The sequence below is a fragment of the Oryzias latipes genome, chromosome 3 (assembly GCF_053564925.1).
Source record: "Oryzias latipes strain Hd-rR chromosome 3, Olatipes_Hd-rR_3.1".
NCBI lineage: Eukaryota > Metazoa > Chordata > Actinopteri > Beloniformes > Adrianichthyidae > Oryzias > Oryzias latipes.
This window is the reverse complement of record NC_136239.1, coordinates 17,924,321-17,943,665: the sequence shown is the minus strand read 5'-3', so window position 1 is coordinate 17,943,665 and position 19,345 is coordinate 17,924,321. Positions and strand designations below refer to the sequence as shown.

Here is a 19,345-nt window from a genome sequence, read left to right as displayed (position 1 = left end):
CACATTTAATTCATGGTCTTTAAGACAGGTCCTTTGATGTTGAGCAAATTCTTTATAGTTCATATCATACAACAGATACCAAAATAGGATTTCTATACCAGTAATGGGACTTATCACACAATTTTCTATACAGGTAGAAAAACATGATGTCATAATCCTGATTCATTCTCCCAAATGTTTACTTTACTCAGGAGGGTTATGCTCCTATAAAAAGCAGCTGTTCATAACATTCCTGACATATTAAGGTGAGTCTGACTTAAATGATTTCCTGTCCCCACAAACATGCAGTGAATCAACGCACAGGCAGATTTCTTCAAGCACCAGCATTCTTCACTTCAGTTTTATTCCTCTTTCTTTACAAATGAGTAACATTTATTATTAAGGAGTGAAACAAATAAAAAGAAAACCTCAAACATTTCAACATTTCATGCAGATCTTGACTCTTGTGCTACTAATTTTACTATATTCATATTAACTTGTGGTTTAATTAAAAAGTTATATTTAGCAACTTCTGGTGTTTTGGATGTAAAAACGGTTGACCTTTAACACAGGAAGCAAAGTTTGATTTTAAATAAATGTAACATATTAAGCTAGAAGTGCTAGATAGGATAGAAATTCATCCCATGGCAGGCAGAAGCACAAACATACATTTGCATAACTTTATTGTCATAATCCCAAATACATACTTCAGAACTTCATTTTCTGTGGCTGCATTTGCAGAAGAGGCGTGACTTCTGACACAGCTGTGCAGAGGGAAACAGGCTAGATGTGAGTGCAACAATGAACAAAGACATGAGTCATGCTCAATCACACATTGTCTCTTTTGCAGAAAAGTAAAGAGTCATCTCTCTCTTAGCCACAAATGCACAAACATGTCAGTACCAAACAGCAAAAAAAAACCCAACAACAATGAATGAAACAAAACAAAACAAAATGATCCCACATTTCTTGAGCCTGAACGCTTTAACACACAGAGGTGGAAAAACAAACCAGTAACATGACTTATTTCAAAAAGCAGAGTGTGTTTATGTGTATGGCTCATGCAGTTGGATAAACTGTTGACTCAGTAATCAACAGTAATACTGAAGGTCAGATTACAGTCATTTAAAAAAAGGTACAAAGTCACACATTAGTTATTCAAACAGCATCCACTGCAATACATTTAAGTCAAGAGGTATTTATTTTGTGATATAGAAACGTTCACTTTTAGTATTAACTCTAAATATTGCTAATGCCAAACGGATGAACTATAAAGTTTCTTTGAAGAAAGATGTAAAAGATTTTTTAAAGTATTTTTTAAGGAATTCTATATATTTTTGATATATGTTTTCATACATGAAGCTTTCTGTCTTTATAGGATGAACTAAGAATGAATTCGTTCTGTGGTTTAAAGAGTCAACATTTCAAATGTTGTTAAACAAGAATGCTGAACTCTCCACCCTTAAAGAAATGAATTTCATAATGTTTCATAGAAGATTCACTTATCTTTATGTTTTTTTATAGACTGTTTTAATCTAATAGTGTTAACATGTGTAAGAAGATGAAAATCAAATAAACAGCACCAGAATTGTATCCTCTCTCTTAAAAACATATGAGATCCTTTGCTATCACTCAAAACATTGATTCCTAATTGTAGCTAAAAGCTAAAAAGATGCAGAAAAACACATCAGCAAACCCAATTTCATCAGATGTCATTTAGAAACATTTGAATTTAGACTGGAGTATTGAATGTGGAGATTCTTAGTTTAATCAAGAATTAAATCATAACATATCATCATATCAATATTGAGATGGAACTAAAGGATTTCAGAGGAACCTTTCCATGCATTACCTTCAGATGTTGCTAGGTGATGGTATGTATTAACTATGGAAACAGTGAAATATTTACAGTAAAATGCAGAACTTATCATCCTGTGGCAGCTTTGTTGCCAAAGGATGATTAAAAAGTAAAAGTGGACAAACCTTTAGGAAAATAACAGTGTTTGATGAATAATGACTACTTCCCAGTTATTTCTTTTTTTAAATTAAGTGTTTAGATTTCTGGGAGGCAGTTCTGCTACATTTACATGTTTCTCACTTTTCTCATTTACTCTGTATTTTCGTGGTTTGTGTTAATGTCTCCCGAATAAATTATCTGTTAAATACAACTATACAGTAGTTATTATTGCCTCTATTAACTATAAAAACATGCTGACATGACATGTAACATTAACGTTCTCTTCAAAATAAGTGCTTTAGTACTTAAGTGTGTATCAACATGATATAGTGATCTCATTGTTTTAAATGGCAGGCAGTGAGTCATTTACACTAATGCTGTTGTCATTTACTGCCTGTTCTGCAAACGTGCATCTTCATTCACATCTCCCATCGAATGGAAATGAACGCTGTCATTGTACTGGAAGGCTGGAGCAAGTCTCTGCACCAGAGCTGCTGTAAAAAGACAACAGGGCGGTCCAGGTCATCTGTCCCTGCTAACATTAGCTTGGTAGCAGTGAAACCCTTGATGACATCATCAGCCACTGAGATCGCAGCTATATTATCATTGTCCTCTTCACTTATCAGCACTGACTTGAAATTCCCGTATTTCTCTGAGAATTGTACCGAGCATGCTGCGGGGAAATCCACACTCGCAGTCATTAGTCATCCTTTTTTTTCTTGAGCTGACATGTCATTCCTGTAGATTGAAGCTTTAGGCCTCTTCTTTCGGTCAATCAGACGATGAGGGAATCCCGGCTGAGAAGGGTGTTCTGGTGAGGATAAAACAGCAATCGTGAAAGAGAAACAGCAGAAAAGTACAGTAGATATTAGCCAAAATGATTAATTGGGTGAGGTCAACATGGATTAAACTCCTTATGCAATCATTTTTTCACAATAAGTCAGAGTAAAGCCAATTCAGAACTTATTCTATAAAGCTACTTTAGCATATGCAAAAACATTTGCAAAAGCCTGTTTTTTCTATTATTGCTTTGAAAGTACACTGAGAACAGTAAAAGTGGGAGACAGTAAGCCCTCCACCCATTTAAACTATGTGTTTGCTTCACATGGTATTTAGCATTTTGCAGAGTTGCATGCTGCAAATAGTTTGGATGTAACCATGGTGCTGAAGTCGTGAACAGTGCCAGCTTAAAAAGCCTGTGTTCTCGCACCCTTGTGGCTTAACCAATGAGTGACAAATATCTCTGAATACTTGTAAATGCTCATGACTCTTTCTGCCTTCTCCACAAAAACACAGATATGTTGGAGAGTTTTCTAGATGGGTAAGGACAGCACCGTCTGCTCTCTCCATGAAGAGAGCAAGGCAGCCGTTTATACAATGATGTGAATCCAACAAACTACTAGAGCTGCCTGATATGAGGAAAACCTGCAATGTGAGTGACCAATAATACGATGACAATGTGACCTGTGAACCAATAGACAAAACAAATAAAAACATGTTTTATTCAAATAAAAGTCAACATAACTTAAATTATACTCGTCTACAAAGGAGGCGTGCATCTAAGTTAAAATGGATCAATAGGATTGGTCAAATGTGTAAAGGGCTCTACTTAATAAGTTAAATACTTCAAGATGACAATAAATTTGCGGTTTATTGTGCAGGCCTACAAACTACCATCAAGTTTATCTGACAGATCATCTAATCCTATTAAAACCATTTACAGAGAGCAGAATACGTGAATCACAGATACAAAAACATTTATGTCACATCCCTGCTTTTTTTCTCTGATAAGTTAGGCCTTGGCTTGCAGCCTTGTTTCCTGAACTAAGTCACGTCAATGCTGATATCCAAAATAACTGAACTCCCTGTTTGGAGATACCGCTCAGAAATGATGTTTTCTTAGTTTCTACTATTTAAAAGCCAGTAATCCCTCTCTTTCCGTTATTATGATGGAATTTCAGAATAAAAAAGAAATGTGATACATTTTAATTTGAAGAAGCTGACTTCAGACTTGCCATGCAGTTGTGTATCAGTAAACTAACTAGCTCACAGCAGTCTTCAGAACAGAAATATTTACAAATAAGGTCAAACAAGGTCACTTTGAATGCAAATGTGTTACTGGAGAATGAAGTGACAGATTCATTTGATTCAGCACTGCATTAATATGGCTTTACACCAGCTCAGATAATTGGATTCAACAAAATGATTAAAATGGCAAAAAAACAACCTAAGATAAGAGAAGTTTATGAACACGCTGCTACTAAATTAACACAATGTGTAAGAGTGACACAATGCAGAACAACAGAACAAAACAGCTGGCTGGTACTGACATCATTTTACAGATACCTAAAAACAGACAAAATATCATGTGAATTGTACAGTTTGGCTCTTAATTTATCTTGAAAACATTTTGTATGTCTTCAATGTGGATTGTTTTGTTAACAACTCTGAGTTGGAGTCAAACCTGAAACCCACAGAGTCTAAAAGCGGTAAGCAACTGTAAGGATTCCATAGCAGAATTTGTATACTGGCACTGGATTATATCACATTTAAAATTATACATTTATTCTGTGTTGCATAAACGATTTTTGCTTTTCTCTGACTTAAAGTTTTTGATTTGACCCATTTATGTCAGTGAGCAAACAACCAGTTATTGTTTTAGAAAGCATTGGGATACAGAATACCTAGTTTTCATTCTTGTGGCATCTGAACCTGACCTGTCAAAGGTACAACAACAACAACACTTACTGCAGGCCTACAAAACCCTCTTCCCCCCGTTTACACTTTAAACCTTTATTTGAGTTGTGAATATTTTGATATGGATTCACTTTTTACCCACTTGTAGTCCTAACTATTAAACATCCACTTTACAAAGATGTCACCCCTCATTCTGCTTGTGACTGATCTTTATGCTTCAGAGACCATAATCTCCTTCTTACCAAGCAGCAAATCATCGGCTTTGCATCAGCAGATGTGTCTGAATGGAAACGAGGCGTGTGCTGGTGGAGCATGAGCACACTGGTATCAAGAACATGCATAAAATGATGGTCTCTGACCAACATAAAGAAGTCTGGTGGTCAACTGTTTGGTGATCACTGCACGATAATGAGCACTGTGCCTATGATGCTTGTTTTCTTGGTTCTCAGGCCAGGCTTGTTCAGCCAGCCTGTGGGTCCATGGATGGATGCCAGACCCAAAATAACAGAACTTTGTTACGTAAGGGTTAATGGTCTACGAAGTATGCATTATCAGAAATTATACCATGGTCCGGGTGAATACTCAATTCTGATTGGCTGCTGGGTGTACATTAAGAAGTGATAACCGCACGGTGAAAAAAGAAGTTCCGGTCAACTAGCTTAAATGTTTTGTATCACTGCGCCGGCTTCTTTAAAACAACCATTTGGACAAAAACAAGCGGTAAGAGGTGAACTTTCTCTCTGAACTGATGCTTTATTCAACCCATCAGAAAGATCAGCATATATATATCGCCGCACCACCGCTGCAGTCAAGATTTGCCGCACCACGTAACAAATAGTCCGCTTTTTGTGAGAAAAGCGATCCAAATCGGGAAAAAAACAAGAATTAAGGACTAAAAACTGGTTAATATTTATTTCTTTTGTAAGTGACCATGGTATAACCGGGTCAATGGCCTTCGAAGTGTGCATTATTACTTTTTAACGCACTTCGCGGAAGCAACCGTCTGACGCGAAGCGGAATCGAGCATTCACCCAGACCATGGTATAAATGATGTTTTACATCATTATAAATGCATTAGTAATAAAGAGCAACTTTAACAGTATTGAGTGTGATGTCACATGCCGAGCATCGTACTACTTTGCAATGTGTGATGTCTCTTGAAGTTTAATAAAAAATACAGAATGTAGAAACATTAAAATTCTTTATATCTTGGTATTTCATGAATGTAAAAAATGTGTTTCGTATAATGTAAGACATTTTAAACAAACATGAAACATTGGAAAGCAGTTTTTAGGACTAAGCTCTGTTCCTTGCATCTATCTTTAGCTTGTGAATCATGTCAACGGTTGACAGGAGTCAGTGTTACTCACCACCTTATGGGACTTCTCCCTTTGTTCCTCCCTCCGACTGGACAGGGAATGGGCGGATGGTTGGGGGGAGTGGGTGCTTGCATGGAGAGGGCGTGGAGATGGCCTGCTGTCACCTCTCGCTCTCTCTGTGTCTGATGAAGGAGGCCTGGAACTTGTTTCAAGTCTGTTACTGGCTACGTGGCTACAATGCAGATTCGATTCCCTACTCCCCTTTCTTGAGCTGCCCTTCGAGGGTGTATCAGAATCGTCCTCACTCCGGGACCTACTCTTTCCCTGACAAACTCCTCGCAACTTAGCTTTGCGCTCTAGCAGGCTATTTAGGAATGTGGGATCATAGTCCTTTTCTTCAAAAACTGTCAGTTGTGGACCTGATGTATTAGGAGGTGGGACGTTGCACTCGTTTTCCCATGAGCCCCTCCTCTTTTTAGGAGAATGCAGTGGGCTTATGTTGTGTCTGTTTTGCTTGTAGTGCCTGGAATGTTCTTGGCGGTTGTCGTCGTCATCCAGATCCTTTTCACTGTTGTGATAATACTGTGGGGGGCCGTTACGGTAGCATGGATACCCTCTGAACTCAAGCTCCGTCTCATAGTCTTCCCTTTCTTGTTCTCTCCTCCTTCCTCTGTCTCCTCTCTGCTCATAGGTATCAGCAAACTCCTCCAGCTCAACGAGTGAGCCTCTCCGTCCGGTGGTACGATACGCCTTTCTATGTAGATGTTCTGAACGAGGATTCCATCTGTAAGATGTCATCAGATATTATTATTAGATATCATGTATGATATGTTTTGCATTTGTTTTGCATATTTGACGTGTTTTGCACCTGTTGTACTTTTCCTCCTCATCAGGGCCGTGCTGCCACTGATTCCTGCCAGTCCTGTTTGACCGAGAGAAGGAGGGAGGCTCATCACTGCATCGACGGGACAGCAGAGCTTCGTCCTGGCAGTCGTGAGGCTCTGAGGTCAGGTCATGACGGTAACGGTGAGGTGACGAGTGTTTATTGTGGTGACGTTGTGGCTCAGGACTGTTAGTTTCACAGGAGCGCTGAGGTTCAGGTTGAGGGTCATGATCAGGGATTGTCGGCAGGGCTTTCTGCTGAACAGTTTGGTAGTTTTGGCGGAAGGCAGTTTCCCCCTCATGGAGAGAGCTCAGTTCAGAGTGACTAGAGGCTGTGAAAATGAAAGAATCAGTAAAGACTGCTGGGAAAAATAATTATAGAAAAGAAATGTTTCCAAGGAAAGTAAAGAACCAGTAAATGTAGAAAAGCAAAGGCCTGATAGAAAACAGGTGATCTGACAATTTGAACCAAAGAATGACAGATCATCTTTTGTTTCGTGTATGATCAGTTGGAAATGAACTACGGTAGTCAGAAAGCTTGAAAGCAGATGGGCATGCTGAGACAAGAGACTAAAAAGCTGAAATGACATTGTGAGATCCAAAGATAGCATCAGCATGCTATAGAAGCAAAGCCGTGAAGTGGACTTATTAAGCTTACACTGTCGACTGTTGGACCTGGAAGGGTTGAAGTGAGCCAGCTGTTTCTCTACATACTGTAGCACTCTGAGAGAGTCACGATCCGGTGAGGGCACACAGTAGGGAACCCCTACAGCATGCACGGGCACTGAAGATATGTACATACTTGACTCAGTAGCAGGCAAAATGGATGCTAACTTGTCTTAGGACCATTTAATGGTTTACCAAACAAAATAGTACATAAAAATAGCATTCAATCCCAGGATTTTAGTTGGTCAACCAAATTTCTAAAAGACAACACAATGAATTAAATGCAAAAGCTATGCCCCTTAAAAGGTTTTGAGTACAGCTTCTGAATGCTTCAGTTTCAAAAGGGAAACAATAAAATGGTCTCACCTGTTGTAACCAGGCTGCCATTTGTGGGTGGAACAGAAGACACATTGTCCACGAGAGATGGTGGTGCAATGGGCACCATGGTTGGAACGCCAGACACAAAGTATGGAGGGTATGAGGAGGGAGCCTGGGGGCTTGACGTGCCTGACTTTATACCCTTACCTGCCTCATACACTAAAGGAATGAAGAAGAAAACATTCCAGTCACACAATCTAAAAATATAGTCCTCTTTCAATCAGTATTTTAAACACAAATCTTCTCAATCTGAAGCTATTTTGTGACAATAATAGCCTCGATTCCTCTGAGAGGTCCGGTCTGGTATTTTGAGCGTTTCCATTGTAAAAGGAACCTATTAAACAGTACCGAACTGTACCTCTTGGGGGCTCCCATCTGTTGTAGGTCCATTGTAAAGTGGAAGGTATTGACACAAAAAGATGGCGACATTAGAAAGCCCAAACACAGGTGACCCTTTTCCCAACTCAGGATCCAATCCAAAAGTTTTTTCCTCTTTCCGACGGTATACATCTTAGCCGCCCGGAATCTTGTTCCAAACATCAAATTCCTGTTATATACTTTGTACCAGAAGTAAAGTAATAAAAAGACAAGCTGCTGGATGACCTCCATTGTTGTTGCTTTTTTAGTTGTCACACTACAAGGATGCAATGACATGCTAGCGGTCTACACCACGCATGAGTTGTAAAAAAGAACTGCTCGATGGAAGCGAGGCTTAACTTAGTGGAAGCGCTCTGCAGTATTAACTGGATCGTACCGTACCACTCCTTACCGTACCGGACCGTACCACTGAGTGGAAACAAGGCTTATGTGACATTAAAGGAGTTAGAGCATTATACTGCCCATAAACTTGATGTCAACTCCATACGTGTTAGTCTTTACATTTCCATTCTTATTCTTACAAAACAATTTTTATTTCTTTATTTGGCTGCAAAGATGAAACAAAACAACTGCTATGGTGCTTTTCTGTTTGTGAATAAGTTTGCAGCACTTTAGACATGTACCGTACTCTGTTACTGGGTTTGATATTGTCAAATTGCCGTCACAAAATATCAGAATAGCTCCGGGAGGGTTGTTCAGGGAGGACTGTCCGGACTGTACTCACAGTGTCTGGGGCAGCAGCACGTGTCAGGGCAGCACCAACAGCTAACATAGCAGCAGCAGGAATGAGGACAGCACTGACACCAGCAGACCCCGACCAGCACCAGGACCAAGACACTGCCAAACACCACGGCCACCACAAACACCCACTCTGCAAGAGCAGCAGAAACCCATGCATGCACATTAGGACCAGCTGTTTGGAATCCATCTTTGAAGAGTTGTTATAACAAAGTTACAATAGTTGTAGTCTAACTCCACATATTCTCATAGATCAAGTCTGAAACATAACTGGGACATTTTGCAATTGACCTATTTATTACTTTTTTGAGTAGTGTGACCTTTAAAAGATTGAATAAGAATGTTTGAAACAGTTTTGATCAATTTTGACACACAAGACACAATTAAAATCCATAGTTGTTTAGCATAATTGTCTAAAAATTTAGATCAAAGTGGCTATAAAAAGTAATTTAACACACTAATGGAGGAACAAGGTCACAGTTTGCTATCTGCTCCACTGATAGACTACATGTTCTCATCTGTGGGGACAAAACAAAGGGAGGGGAAGAAAAGGGCGGATAAGGAAATGTAACAACAACGTAAAATCAAGCACAACATTCTATCTGCGATACCCACAAACACACAGACACACAAGGATTCCAAAAACAAACACACACTTTCAGGAAACCAGTTTGTGCTGCAGGAAAGAAGAGCTGAAGCTGCTGTTTAAGAAAAGGGGAAACTTGTATAACAACACGACAGCTTGTAATCCGATCTCATTTGCAATTACCATGACTGATCCACACTCTCATCACCTTACACACTTTCATCACCTTACACACACACACAAATGCACGCACGCACACACGCACACACACACACGCACACACCCACACCCACACACACACACAAGCAATTAAACAAGGAGAAAACTGCTGATTTGGAGAGAAGTATACTTTCTTTTATCTCACATTGTCTTAACCAGATATTTATTTTTGACTTTTTTCCATTCTGGAATGCGTAACAAACGTTTGTGGAATTTGATGAGACTGTCTCCAAATACTTTCCCCCAGCAGCAAGGCAGCGTTTTTTTTTTTTTGTTTTTTTTTTACTAAACAGTATCCAGTATGTTGACCATAAATGTCTGTAATGAGGATAATAGCTGGTTTCCAGCAGCACTTATCTTGGTGGGAGCAACAGGCAGCTCACAGTCTAATGAGTGAGGATCAGTCTGATTGTCACACAACTTTTATTAATTTAACTTTTGGGAAGCCTTCTTTAACCTGGTTCACTGAAGTCACTTAAAGAATGTAATGACAAAACCTAAAAGATGATTTTATTAAAAAAAACACACAGTTTAAGACCTTGTTTAAGGTAAAAATGTTGAAGTTTCCTGTGTCCTCTGCTAAAGCTCTGTCATCATGCTGTCAAACATGCAGTTTTATTGAACTGTTTTGTTTATGTGTCTATAAAAAGATTTGCACAGAACGTTCCATAAAAATGTTGCCAAAGAGTAGAACATTTTTCAGGTTAGAATAACTCTGGATTTCAATATGGACGTGAATCCAGTGTCACTTTGTCTTTTTTTCCTTTTTCTTAACTGGGAGATTTTCAGAATAAGTTGAAAGTCAAACGTTTAGGTTAAATGTTTCATTTTTCATACTGAGCCAAAGCTTGAGCTGGAAGCAGGGTTAGTGTGAAAGGAAACTGCCAGGGGAGAGGATGCATTATGCCCCTACCTGGCATAATCTTCAAATGAAAGTCTGGCAGAAGATCTTCAGGCACACCGGAAAAACCTGGAGAGACAGAGCAAGAGTGACCAGGAGAGGAAAAGAGAGAAGAAGTAAAAGAGTGGATATAAGTTGAAATGATCACTTAAAAAAATGATTGCTGTAGAAACATGCAATGAGACAATCAGGATCAAAATACTGCAAACTGCAGAGAAAGAAGAAGAAAAAGAGAGCTGGCAAGTAACAGAATCATGCACAAGATGTTTATTTTCATCACAAAAGCTAATGAACATGATTGAATGATTTTTGACATTAAAAACAATATTGTTAAGACATGTCAATCATTCTTATTAAGACAAGTGGCAAACAGGGGGTTATTAAAGCAGATCATTTAGCCTTTTTGCAGATGAGACTTTTCTTAGAGTTTGCAACAAACTGCAGACAAACTAACTCTTCTTAAAAGTATTTTTGAAAATCTACAGTACTTTGCATTAGCAAACACAATAACCCCCAAATCAATTTCTGATTTATGACTAAAAAGTTATGTTTTTGAAGACTTAGTCAAGTTGAATTTATTAAAAATAGACAACTAGAATGGTCAATGGCCCTATTATGATACAAGTACAATGACAGACAATGACATTAATTCTGAGATGTTCTGATTTTGATGTAAATTAAAATAAATGTAGCCTGATTTAAGAAAGGGTTCAACCAATGTAAAAAAAAAAAAAATATATATAAAAAACCGCTGTAACCAGATGTTTCTGGATTTTGTGTTCTGAATTTCTTCCTTTGTTTTGTCTTTTCATGCTGCCATAAAGAGGCAAAACAAATGTTTGAATAAAACATGAAAGATAGGAATCTGTCCTATGCTCTTGAATGTTTTTTTTGTTTCATTTCACACAGCTTTAGTTTCCTCACATGGACTTACAGCCAACCTGAGCACAGGACAGATTCCTAAGTGTAAAGTAAAAGCAGACATTTTACTGTTGATTCCAACCAAAGGAATAAAAGAGTGTTGGTTGTAAACAAAAGGAAGGTGAGAGAAAAATGATACAAGCTGGACTATTGTTATTGCACTCAAATACTCACATATTTATTATCTTTGAGGATGGTTATTTCTGTTTATTTCTAAATTTGTTTGTTTTTCTAAATTTGAAAAACAAAAAAAACACCAATTACATCGCTGAAGGAACATAAATCCCCCAAACTAAGAGTAAAAATATGCAGTGTATTTTAAATTAGTTTATTTTTTGCAGGCAAATTTGATCAGATTAAGTTTAAGTTAATGAGATCAGTTTTTTAAACTAGTAACGCGTAGAGCTGTGACGGTGTGGGATATTTGATCACTGCGGTGATGAACCAGCAGGGGGCGCGGTGTCGCGGTTAACAATTACAACGCAGTATTCCTTATTAACAAATAACAGTAACAACTAACTACTACCTATCTAACTAATGAACTAACTATATAGGTTTTGTAGAATGACTATGTGTATGTGTGTAAGCGCGCTGCGTGTGTAGGAGGAAGGAGCGCACACAAGTGTGTTGGGAGTGCGTGTTGATTCTTCTGCAGCGGGCCGCTCTCGAGCTGCACGCGAGCCTTCACCTGTGCTCTCTGGTACAGACATCTTCTCAGAATATTATATTTGCCCAGTAACAAACGAGACTGCAGACACTTTGTCACCTTTCCGGTAGCCAAGAAGCCTGACAGCCATGAAAAATGCGGGGCAGGAGACTCCGCATTTATTTATACAGACACGTACCTTTGGGCTGCACAAAACAGTTCCCAAACAAAACATGTAGTGATATTCATCGAAATCTAACAGTGCATGTTTGTGTTTGGTGTTACAGAGTGAAGGAGAACAGTAATAAACCCCCCAACAAAAATCCTCTGGCGGGCGGCCGTGTCGCGCACTCAAGAACGCACGCAGCATGTAATGGAAATGAATACAATGGTAATGAATAATTAAAACGCAGTAAATTTGTCATATTTCGTTGCGAGACGGAAACTCTGTTGTAGAATGAAGATGTGTATGTGCTGCTGAAACCGCCCGCGTGTGTGTGTAAGTAGAGGGAGCACGCCGCGTGCAGTGAGAGGCGCGGTGCCGGGAGTAAAGGAGAACACTAATAAAAGGTTTCCCCCAGAAACCCTTGAAGTGTGAACATAGGACTAACAGAAAAAGTCCATATCAGCAAAGATGAATGTGTTTAATGTGTTTATTATAGTTCCAATAACGCACCATATGCAAGACTTTTAAAAAAAAAGTCCTGCATATGCGGGTGATGAGGTCATCACCACGGTGATGTGGTTATCGTCACACCCCCAGTAACGCAAGGTTTTTTTAGATAAGCAGTAACATAATAAGCAGCAACACATTTCTTCTCATTACTTATGAAGAAAATTTAGAAGTGAGCCTTAAAGTGCAACTAAGGTACAGAGAAGTGTTTTTTTAAATAATAAATTAAAAACAATTAAAAACAAAATTTGTTTAAAAAAAGTATTTAATACCATCAAAATATGCTGTTATTCCCAATGCTTTTAGAGACCTTGCTTTTTATAACTGGACTCAGAACTGTGGTACCACAATTAAAAGTTAGAAGCATCAAATGATGAAAAAAAAGAAAATGTCTTATGGTTTAAAAGTCTGAACTGGTTAAAAAAAGGTAATCCCCACTATTAAGACTCTGGAATTCTGTTTTATTTTTTTTACATTGGCTGTACATGAACTTTCAAATGGGTCTTGTTAGCCAGTCAGGCCTTTTGTGGGGCATCACCTCCATCTATTGTATTACTACACTCTGTCATGTCTCTTTCAGATCCTTAAATCTTCCCTGTCTACTTTCCTGTAAGGCTTTTTCTCCAAGACAAAAGGTTGCCTGAGTCGGACCCCAACTGTTGTTATGGAAACACAAGTGCTTCACATTGCCTATTAGATACGAAAAGTTGAGCAAACACAGTGTTTTGACACAATGTGGGGACTGTAAACTCTATTTTTGTCTGCAAATGGCTTTTGATGCATCATCATTCTGTTTGTAGCTGTTCTACAGCGATAAAGCCAAACCTAACAATTTCGCCAAGTCTAGAAATCCATAAAACTTCTGTGTGTTTATGTGTGTGGCTGTGATTCTTTGTGCATACCAGTGAAACCCCTAACAAAAGTTTAGCCTCTCAAAGTCTTACGGCACCAAACGGCCTCTTAGGTGTTGCTACGGTAACATCTTTAAGTGAGGATAGACATATAGACTTACTGTTACAAGGTACACAACAGACACATTAACAGCACATGAAAGAGAAACACAAATACACACATGCATAGCTTTCAATGTCAATAATAAAGAATAGATGGCAAAAAGACCAATAATTTACACTGAATAAATACCAGGTCCAGTGTAAAAGGATACAGTTACTATGGTTACAAATTAAGATTTCCCTCCAGGAATTCAAAAAGGCTTTTTGTAAATCAGCTTTTTAATGAGTGTATAGCTGGCTGTGTTGTCCAGTGCAGAACAACATAATGTGTGTAGACTGAATAATGGATGAATGGATTCTTGTGGGGTGTATTTTAAAATTTGCTCATACTAGATACTAATAAAGAGTGGGAGCCACATTAAATTTGCACCCAAAATGAAGAAAAGACAAGAAAAAGATTTTGCTACTTCAGTAAACATAATAATGGCCTAAAACTTCTGCTGTATGTCATATTAATAATGGTCAATGCTCCTCTTCTATTGTGGTGTAACAGAAAGTCTGAAAAGAATCCTCTGCAGTTGTTAGCTTTGCTTTTCAGTCAATTCATTTAAATAAGACATTTAAAATGATCTGGACAGAAAACATGCAATCTTACCAAGAACCAGCAGTTCTGCTGAAGCTTCGTTCTGCCCCTCCAGATCATCAGATATGACCACTTTGCAGATGTACACTCCACTATCTCCCCACTTGACCCTTCCTATTTGAAGGTCCGCTTCTAAAAAAGAAAAGGTGAAAAGAAGGAACAAAATACTTCATATAAGCTTAACCCTAAAGACCCACTACAATGAACATTGTGTCATTGGTGTTTTTGATATGTACTTGTGGAGTTTGAATAATGATGGAGGACATGTAATGAGAAAGTTAAGCAAAATTGTATTTTAAGGTATTTTATTTATTAAATCGTTGTGAATCAGGAGCAAATGAAAAAATTCCATTTTACAAAAAGCTTACAATACGCAGGGTGGGCCACAAGCTCCCTGCTCTGAGCCCTCAGCAACAAGGAGGGTAAGGGGTTGCTCTGCGCCAACAATCCTGCCCACAACTCAGAGGTGACTTTCTAATGAACTTCTGCCGCTCTGCAGAAACTATGTCCCAGAAAATGACACAGGTTTTTAGATTTTGGCTATAAAAGGCATAATCATTACAAGACCACTGGAAATGCTTTTAGCATAGATCAAAAGATGATCAGAGTGGGACTTGACTGGAAAACCAGGTACAAACACAAGTCATACCAAAAATCTTTGCACATTTAAAAAACGTTTGACAAACCTGATAGCTCAAAGTGATGAAAAACATACACGGATTGTTGTTTGGTTTGTCATAATAGCTAAGGTTACCTAGCAAACAAGTCGAAGAGTCCAAAACCCAAAACAGTCCTGGGCCTTTAACAGTACCAGTGAGAGGGGGAAACAGATAGAAATACAGGACAGGAAACAGACTGCTCAGCCTAGCTTTCCTTTTCCTGTTCGCTTAAAGAAGGGAAAGACGGAGAGGACACCTTTTCCTATTTTGGTTAAACTCACCAACCCCTTAGGAGCACCCCCTGCCACAGTGCATGCTGGGACAGAATCTAATCTCTCTAGGAACCTGAATAGGATTATATGGGAATGGATGACTGGTTGTCTCCAAAAGCAACTAAATCTTTAGCTTTTTGTCCATTAAAGAAAAAATCTTCACAGTACGAGGTGTTAAGACAGGAGATGGACTGAGAGGGAGGAAAAGGGAGAAAGGGAACACTCTGTCTTAAAGAAAGACTTCCACTTCAAGAAATGTGACTTTCTTGGATGGTGGGATGTTGAGAGAAAAAAGAAAAGCGTGACTTACATCTACATCAGAAGGAAGGAGCAGGGGGTCAAGATGAATAAGAAGACAGCCTGAAAACTATTTCTTTTGTCTAACATCCTGTTGAGTGCGAAGAGGCCCAATTCTTCCTCCATAGGGCTTCATAAATCAGTCCAGCAAACAAGACTATATATGTGCATTCATTTAACATTTATGTGTGCCCAATTCTATGCCAGTAAGATAAAAAGACACAACAAAGAGCAGAGGAATAACAACAGCACTCACAAGACATGCAGTTCAAATGTAATCTTTGCAAAGAACCAATCAGATCAAAACTAAGGGAACCGCCTTACTGTTGATGATGGAGATGTCTCTGTTCTTGTAGAACTCGGATAGTGTGACTGAGGAACCGGAGATGGAGGCCACGGTCCGTACGGTCCGACTGTTGTCAGAACAGTCGAGGTATCCCGTCGTCCTCCCAGCCTCGTAACTTCCACTGATGACTCCGTTCCTACCCGCCGGCCCACTTCCACCCAGGCCGCCATTCAGACTGTCCGTAATGCTAAACGAATCCCTCGTTCGATCCCGGCAGTACGACTTGTAGACCCACTGCACCACAGCCGTCTGGGTTGACACACTTGTGTACTGGCAAGGCAGAACCACCGACTGGAACAGAATGGCGTACTTTCTCTCATCCCTCACAAAGACATGAACTCCGGAGCATGGTGGAGGGAAGATACCTGCAAAGGACAATAACAAAGGGAAACCAAATAAATCAAATTCAAAAATCTGAAGATAAAATCCTGTTTTTTGTGAAAAAACCTAATTAACAGTGTGCTCTATATTTTCTTCTTATTTTAGTAATTAGTACTGGCTATCTCACAACAATATCAAGAGACACCACCCTCAATCGGGAGCAAAACAGACTTCCTTTTCAGATAAACTTACACAAACCCAAGCACCATCTGACAAAACAACCCAGGCTGTTCTGTGACCCTCTGGCTTTGCTTCTGCTGCAGAGAAGTCTGACTGTGAATTGAGCTGAGTTGACCCAACATTGTTCTGAAGCCTTAAGAAGTCGTAGCGCTCTGTGGTGCACCATTACCAGGAGCATGGGCTCGGCAGCGATGAAGCAATGAACAACAGTGAACGGACCTTGTTGAAAAGAAAGCACACACCCAGAAACATCTGTTCTCGATGCTTTGAATGCATAAGTTACCAAGCCAAAGGGGATGAGGAGGATCAGAGACCCCAAGTTTGATCATTAACACAAAAAAGGGGGGAAGTGATCACTTCATTAAAACTAGACTAAGTTTGTTGTCTTTCAATTATCAAGACCGAACCCAAAGGAAGTTTTCTGAGCAAAAACCTTCCTGATGTAACTCAAAAACCCAAAACAGCTACAATGTGAATGACTTTGTGTTTATAAAGTCTAAATCCGAGTTTATGTAGACAGTTTCTACTTACCGTAGTCACAAAATAAGAAAGTCCAAACACTAATGACCAAGTATTCTAGTTAAAAACGGCTGGGACACTAAGAATTGCTATTTATGAGTAAATACAAACTAAGTGTGTCATCATAATTGTTTTGTAAAAACTAATATTCTATGGCTATACTAATATTTACCATTATGATGCTGATTAAAGACCCAATTAAATAAAGCTTTTGTTTTTAACATGTTCTTATGGTGTTTTTGTCATAATGGAGCACATGCATAAATAAACTTAAGCTCAAAGTTTATTTCCCCAAACCGTTGTGAATTAGGCGCAGATGAAGAAGCTACGATCAACATGTTACAAGCTCTCTGCTCCGCATCACTCTGATGCATCCACTTGTAGATGACAAGATACAAAATCTGGATCAAAACTGTGCGGCTGGATAGCAACGAAATTGCTCGCCATTTTTGTTGGGGATGTGAGGGGCTGTAACACAGATGGATGATGGAATGTGGGGGCAGGCTTACTCGACGCCAATAGTTCCGCCTACAACTCAGAGGCAAATTTCTAATGAACTCCTACAGAAACTGTATCCTAGAAGAAGAAGAAAAACAGTTTTTTGTTATTTTGCCAAAAAAGCGGCATAATAATAGTTAAAAGAACACTGGGGATGGTTTTAAAACATATCAAAAGATGATCGGAGTTGAACTTTAGGTTTAGAACAAATCACTCTGATTTCTTTAGACCTTGAAGCAGGAACCATACACACACACACACACACACGCACACACACACACACAAACCCACAGGGTTGTAAGGGGAGCCGGGATTTATTAGTTTTCAGTGGAGGCCACCCCCTAAGGATAAAATGAAAGTGAGAGGAGGAAAGACAGCACAGCTGGTGCTTTGGATGTTTGTGTTTTCAGTGCAGGTAGATTTTTTTCTTACATTCATGTAAATAAATGCAACATTCAGGACAGAACAATGGGGTCTCCTGTTTTTATTAGCTCTTGTTGTTGTGTAGAAAGGTTTAAGAAACGTCTGTGTGTTGAAGTAGCGTAACAACTTTTCAAAGAAATGATCAACTCATTCCATTTTCCTTTAGACTTCCTAATCCACAACCCCCCAAAGCTTCCAGACCAGTCAAATCACCCAGCCGTGAATTATTCAAAGTCCCCGGATAATAGCAGAAAACAATCTTTTAGCGTCTTTTAAATTATCCATTTCTGTGAGACAACACAAGAAATACAGAACAAAGCTCAAATTTAAGAAAACACTTGATGGTTTGACTGTTTTTCGTTTATTACAGCTACGTCACCGCAGACCTGAGTTGAAACAACCTGTTACACTCAACTGCTCCATTTTTTTCCCTCCACCTCTCTTGCCGTTAATTTTTCTTACCTCCAAGAAGACAAATTGTAAATATCCACCACGACGCCGGGCTCAAAAGTAGTTTCCAAAGTGTACAGCGTGGATTCATGAACATTTTTGAAAGAAAGCTGTCGTCTTCTCCTCTCCTCCCTTTTCTCCCCGGAGGATGTAGACTCGAGCGAACCGTTAAGTGGCCCATAACGGGACAATAGCAATCTGTGGGACCGTCAGCAAGCGTGTCAAAATAACAGTGGCCACTTCCGTTACAAACATTTCAAAATTAAAGTTTGACGCTACAAACGCAATACGGATCTTTATTTTCTCAAGCAATTTTAAAGTACAGTTTTTTTTAGTGTGTGACGTTGAACAGTTTGACTTATTTGACAGCCCCACAAAACAACCTCTCTCATTTCCATTTCAGAAAAAATGATGCAGGCGAACTATTAACAAACTGTTAACTACAGGTATTTCAACTTTATTTTACCAGGAAGTCCCTTGAGATAAAAAAAAAAAATTCGAGAGAGAGACTATGCTATAATAAGTTTAGGTAGCTTCACATCTCACTTCCCATCTACTGTATTTTTGTCAGGTAGCTTTCTGTAACATCTATGAAAAACACTAATCGCACTCGCAGACTCAGCCTTAACTGCTAACTTTGATGCTTATATCTATGAAAGATGCAGTCCAGATTTTGCATGTTTATCCAGTTTTAAGCTATTTTATTTTTTATCACATCCTCCTGCTCGGTTGCATTTGATCACATTTCGTAATCAGTTTTTCCCCCAGTTCACATTTACGTCGT

The 19,345-nt window shown here is 39.0% G+C and overlaps 1 protein-coding gene across 1 annotated transcript; it reads right to left on the bottom strand.

Moving 5' to 3' along the window:
* Positions 1-645: 645 nt before the first annotated feature.
* Positions 646-18,793, bottom strand: LOC101158679 (uncharacterized). The gene is made up of 10 exons (XM_011490844.4): positions 18,574-18,793; positions 16,089-16,475; positions 14,549-14,668; positions 10,713-10,769; positions 8,981-9,127; positions 7,867-8,037; positions 7,493-7,618; positions 6,821-7,166; positions 6,004-6,736; positions 646-2,747 (listed from the first exon to the last, which is right to left on the bottom strand). Exons 1-10 carry the CDS (start codon positions 18,740-18,742, stop codon positions 2,712-2,714), a joined length of 2,292 nt encoding a protein of 763 aa, XP_011489146.2. The 5' UTR covers positions 18,743-18,793; the 3' UTR covers positions 646-2,711.
* Between the last annotated feature and the right edge of the window lie 552 nt (positions 18,794-19,345).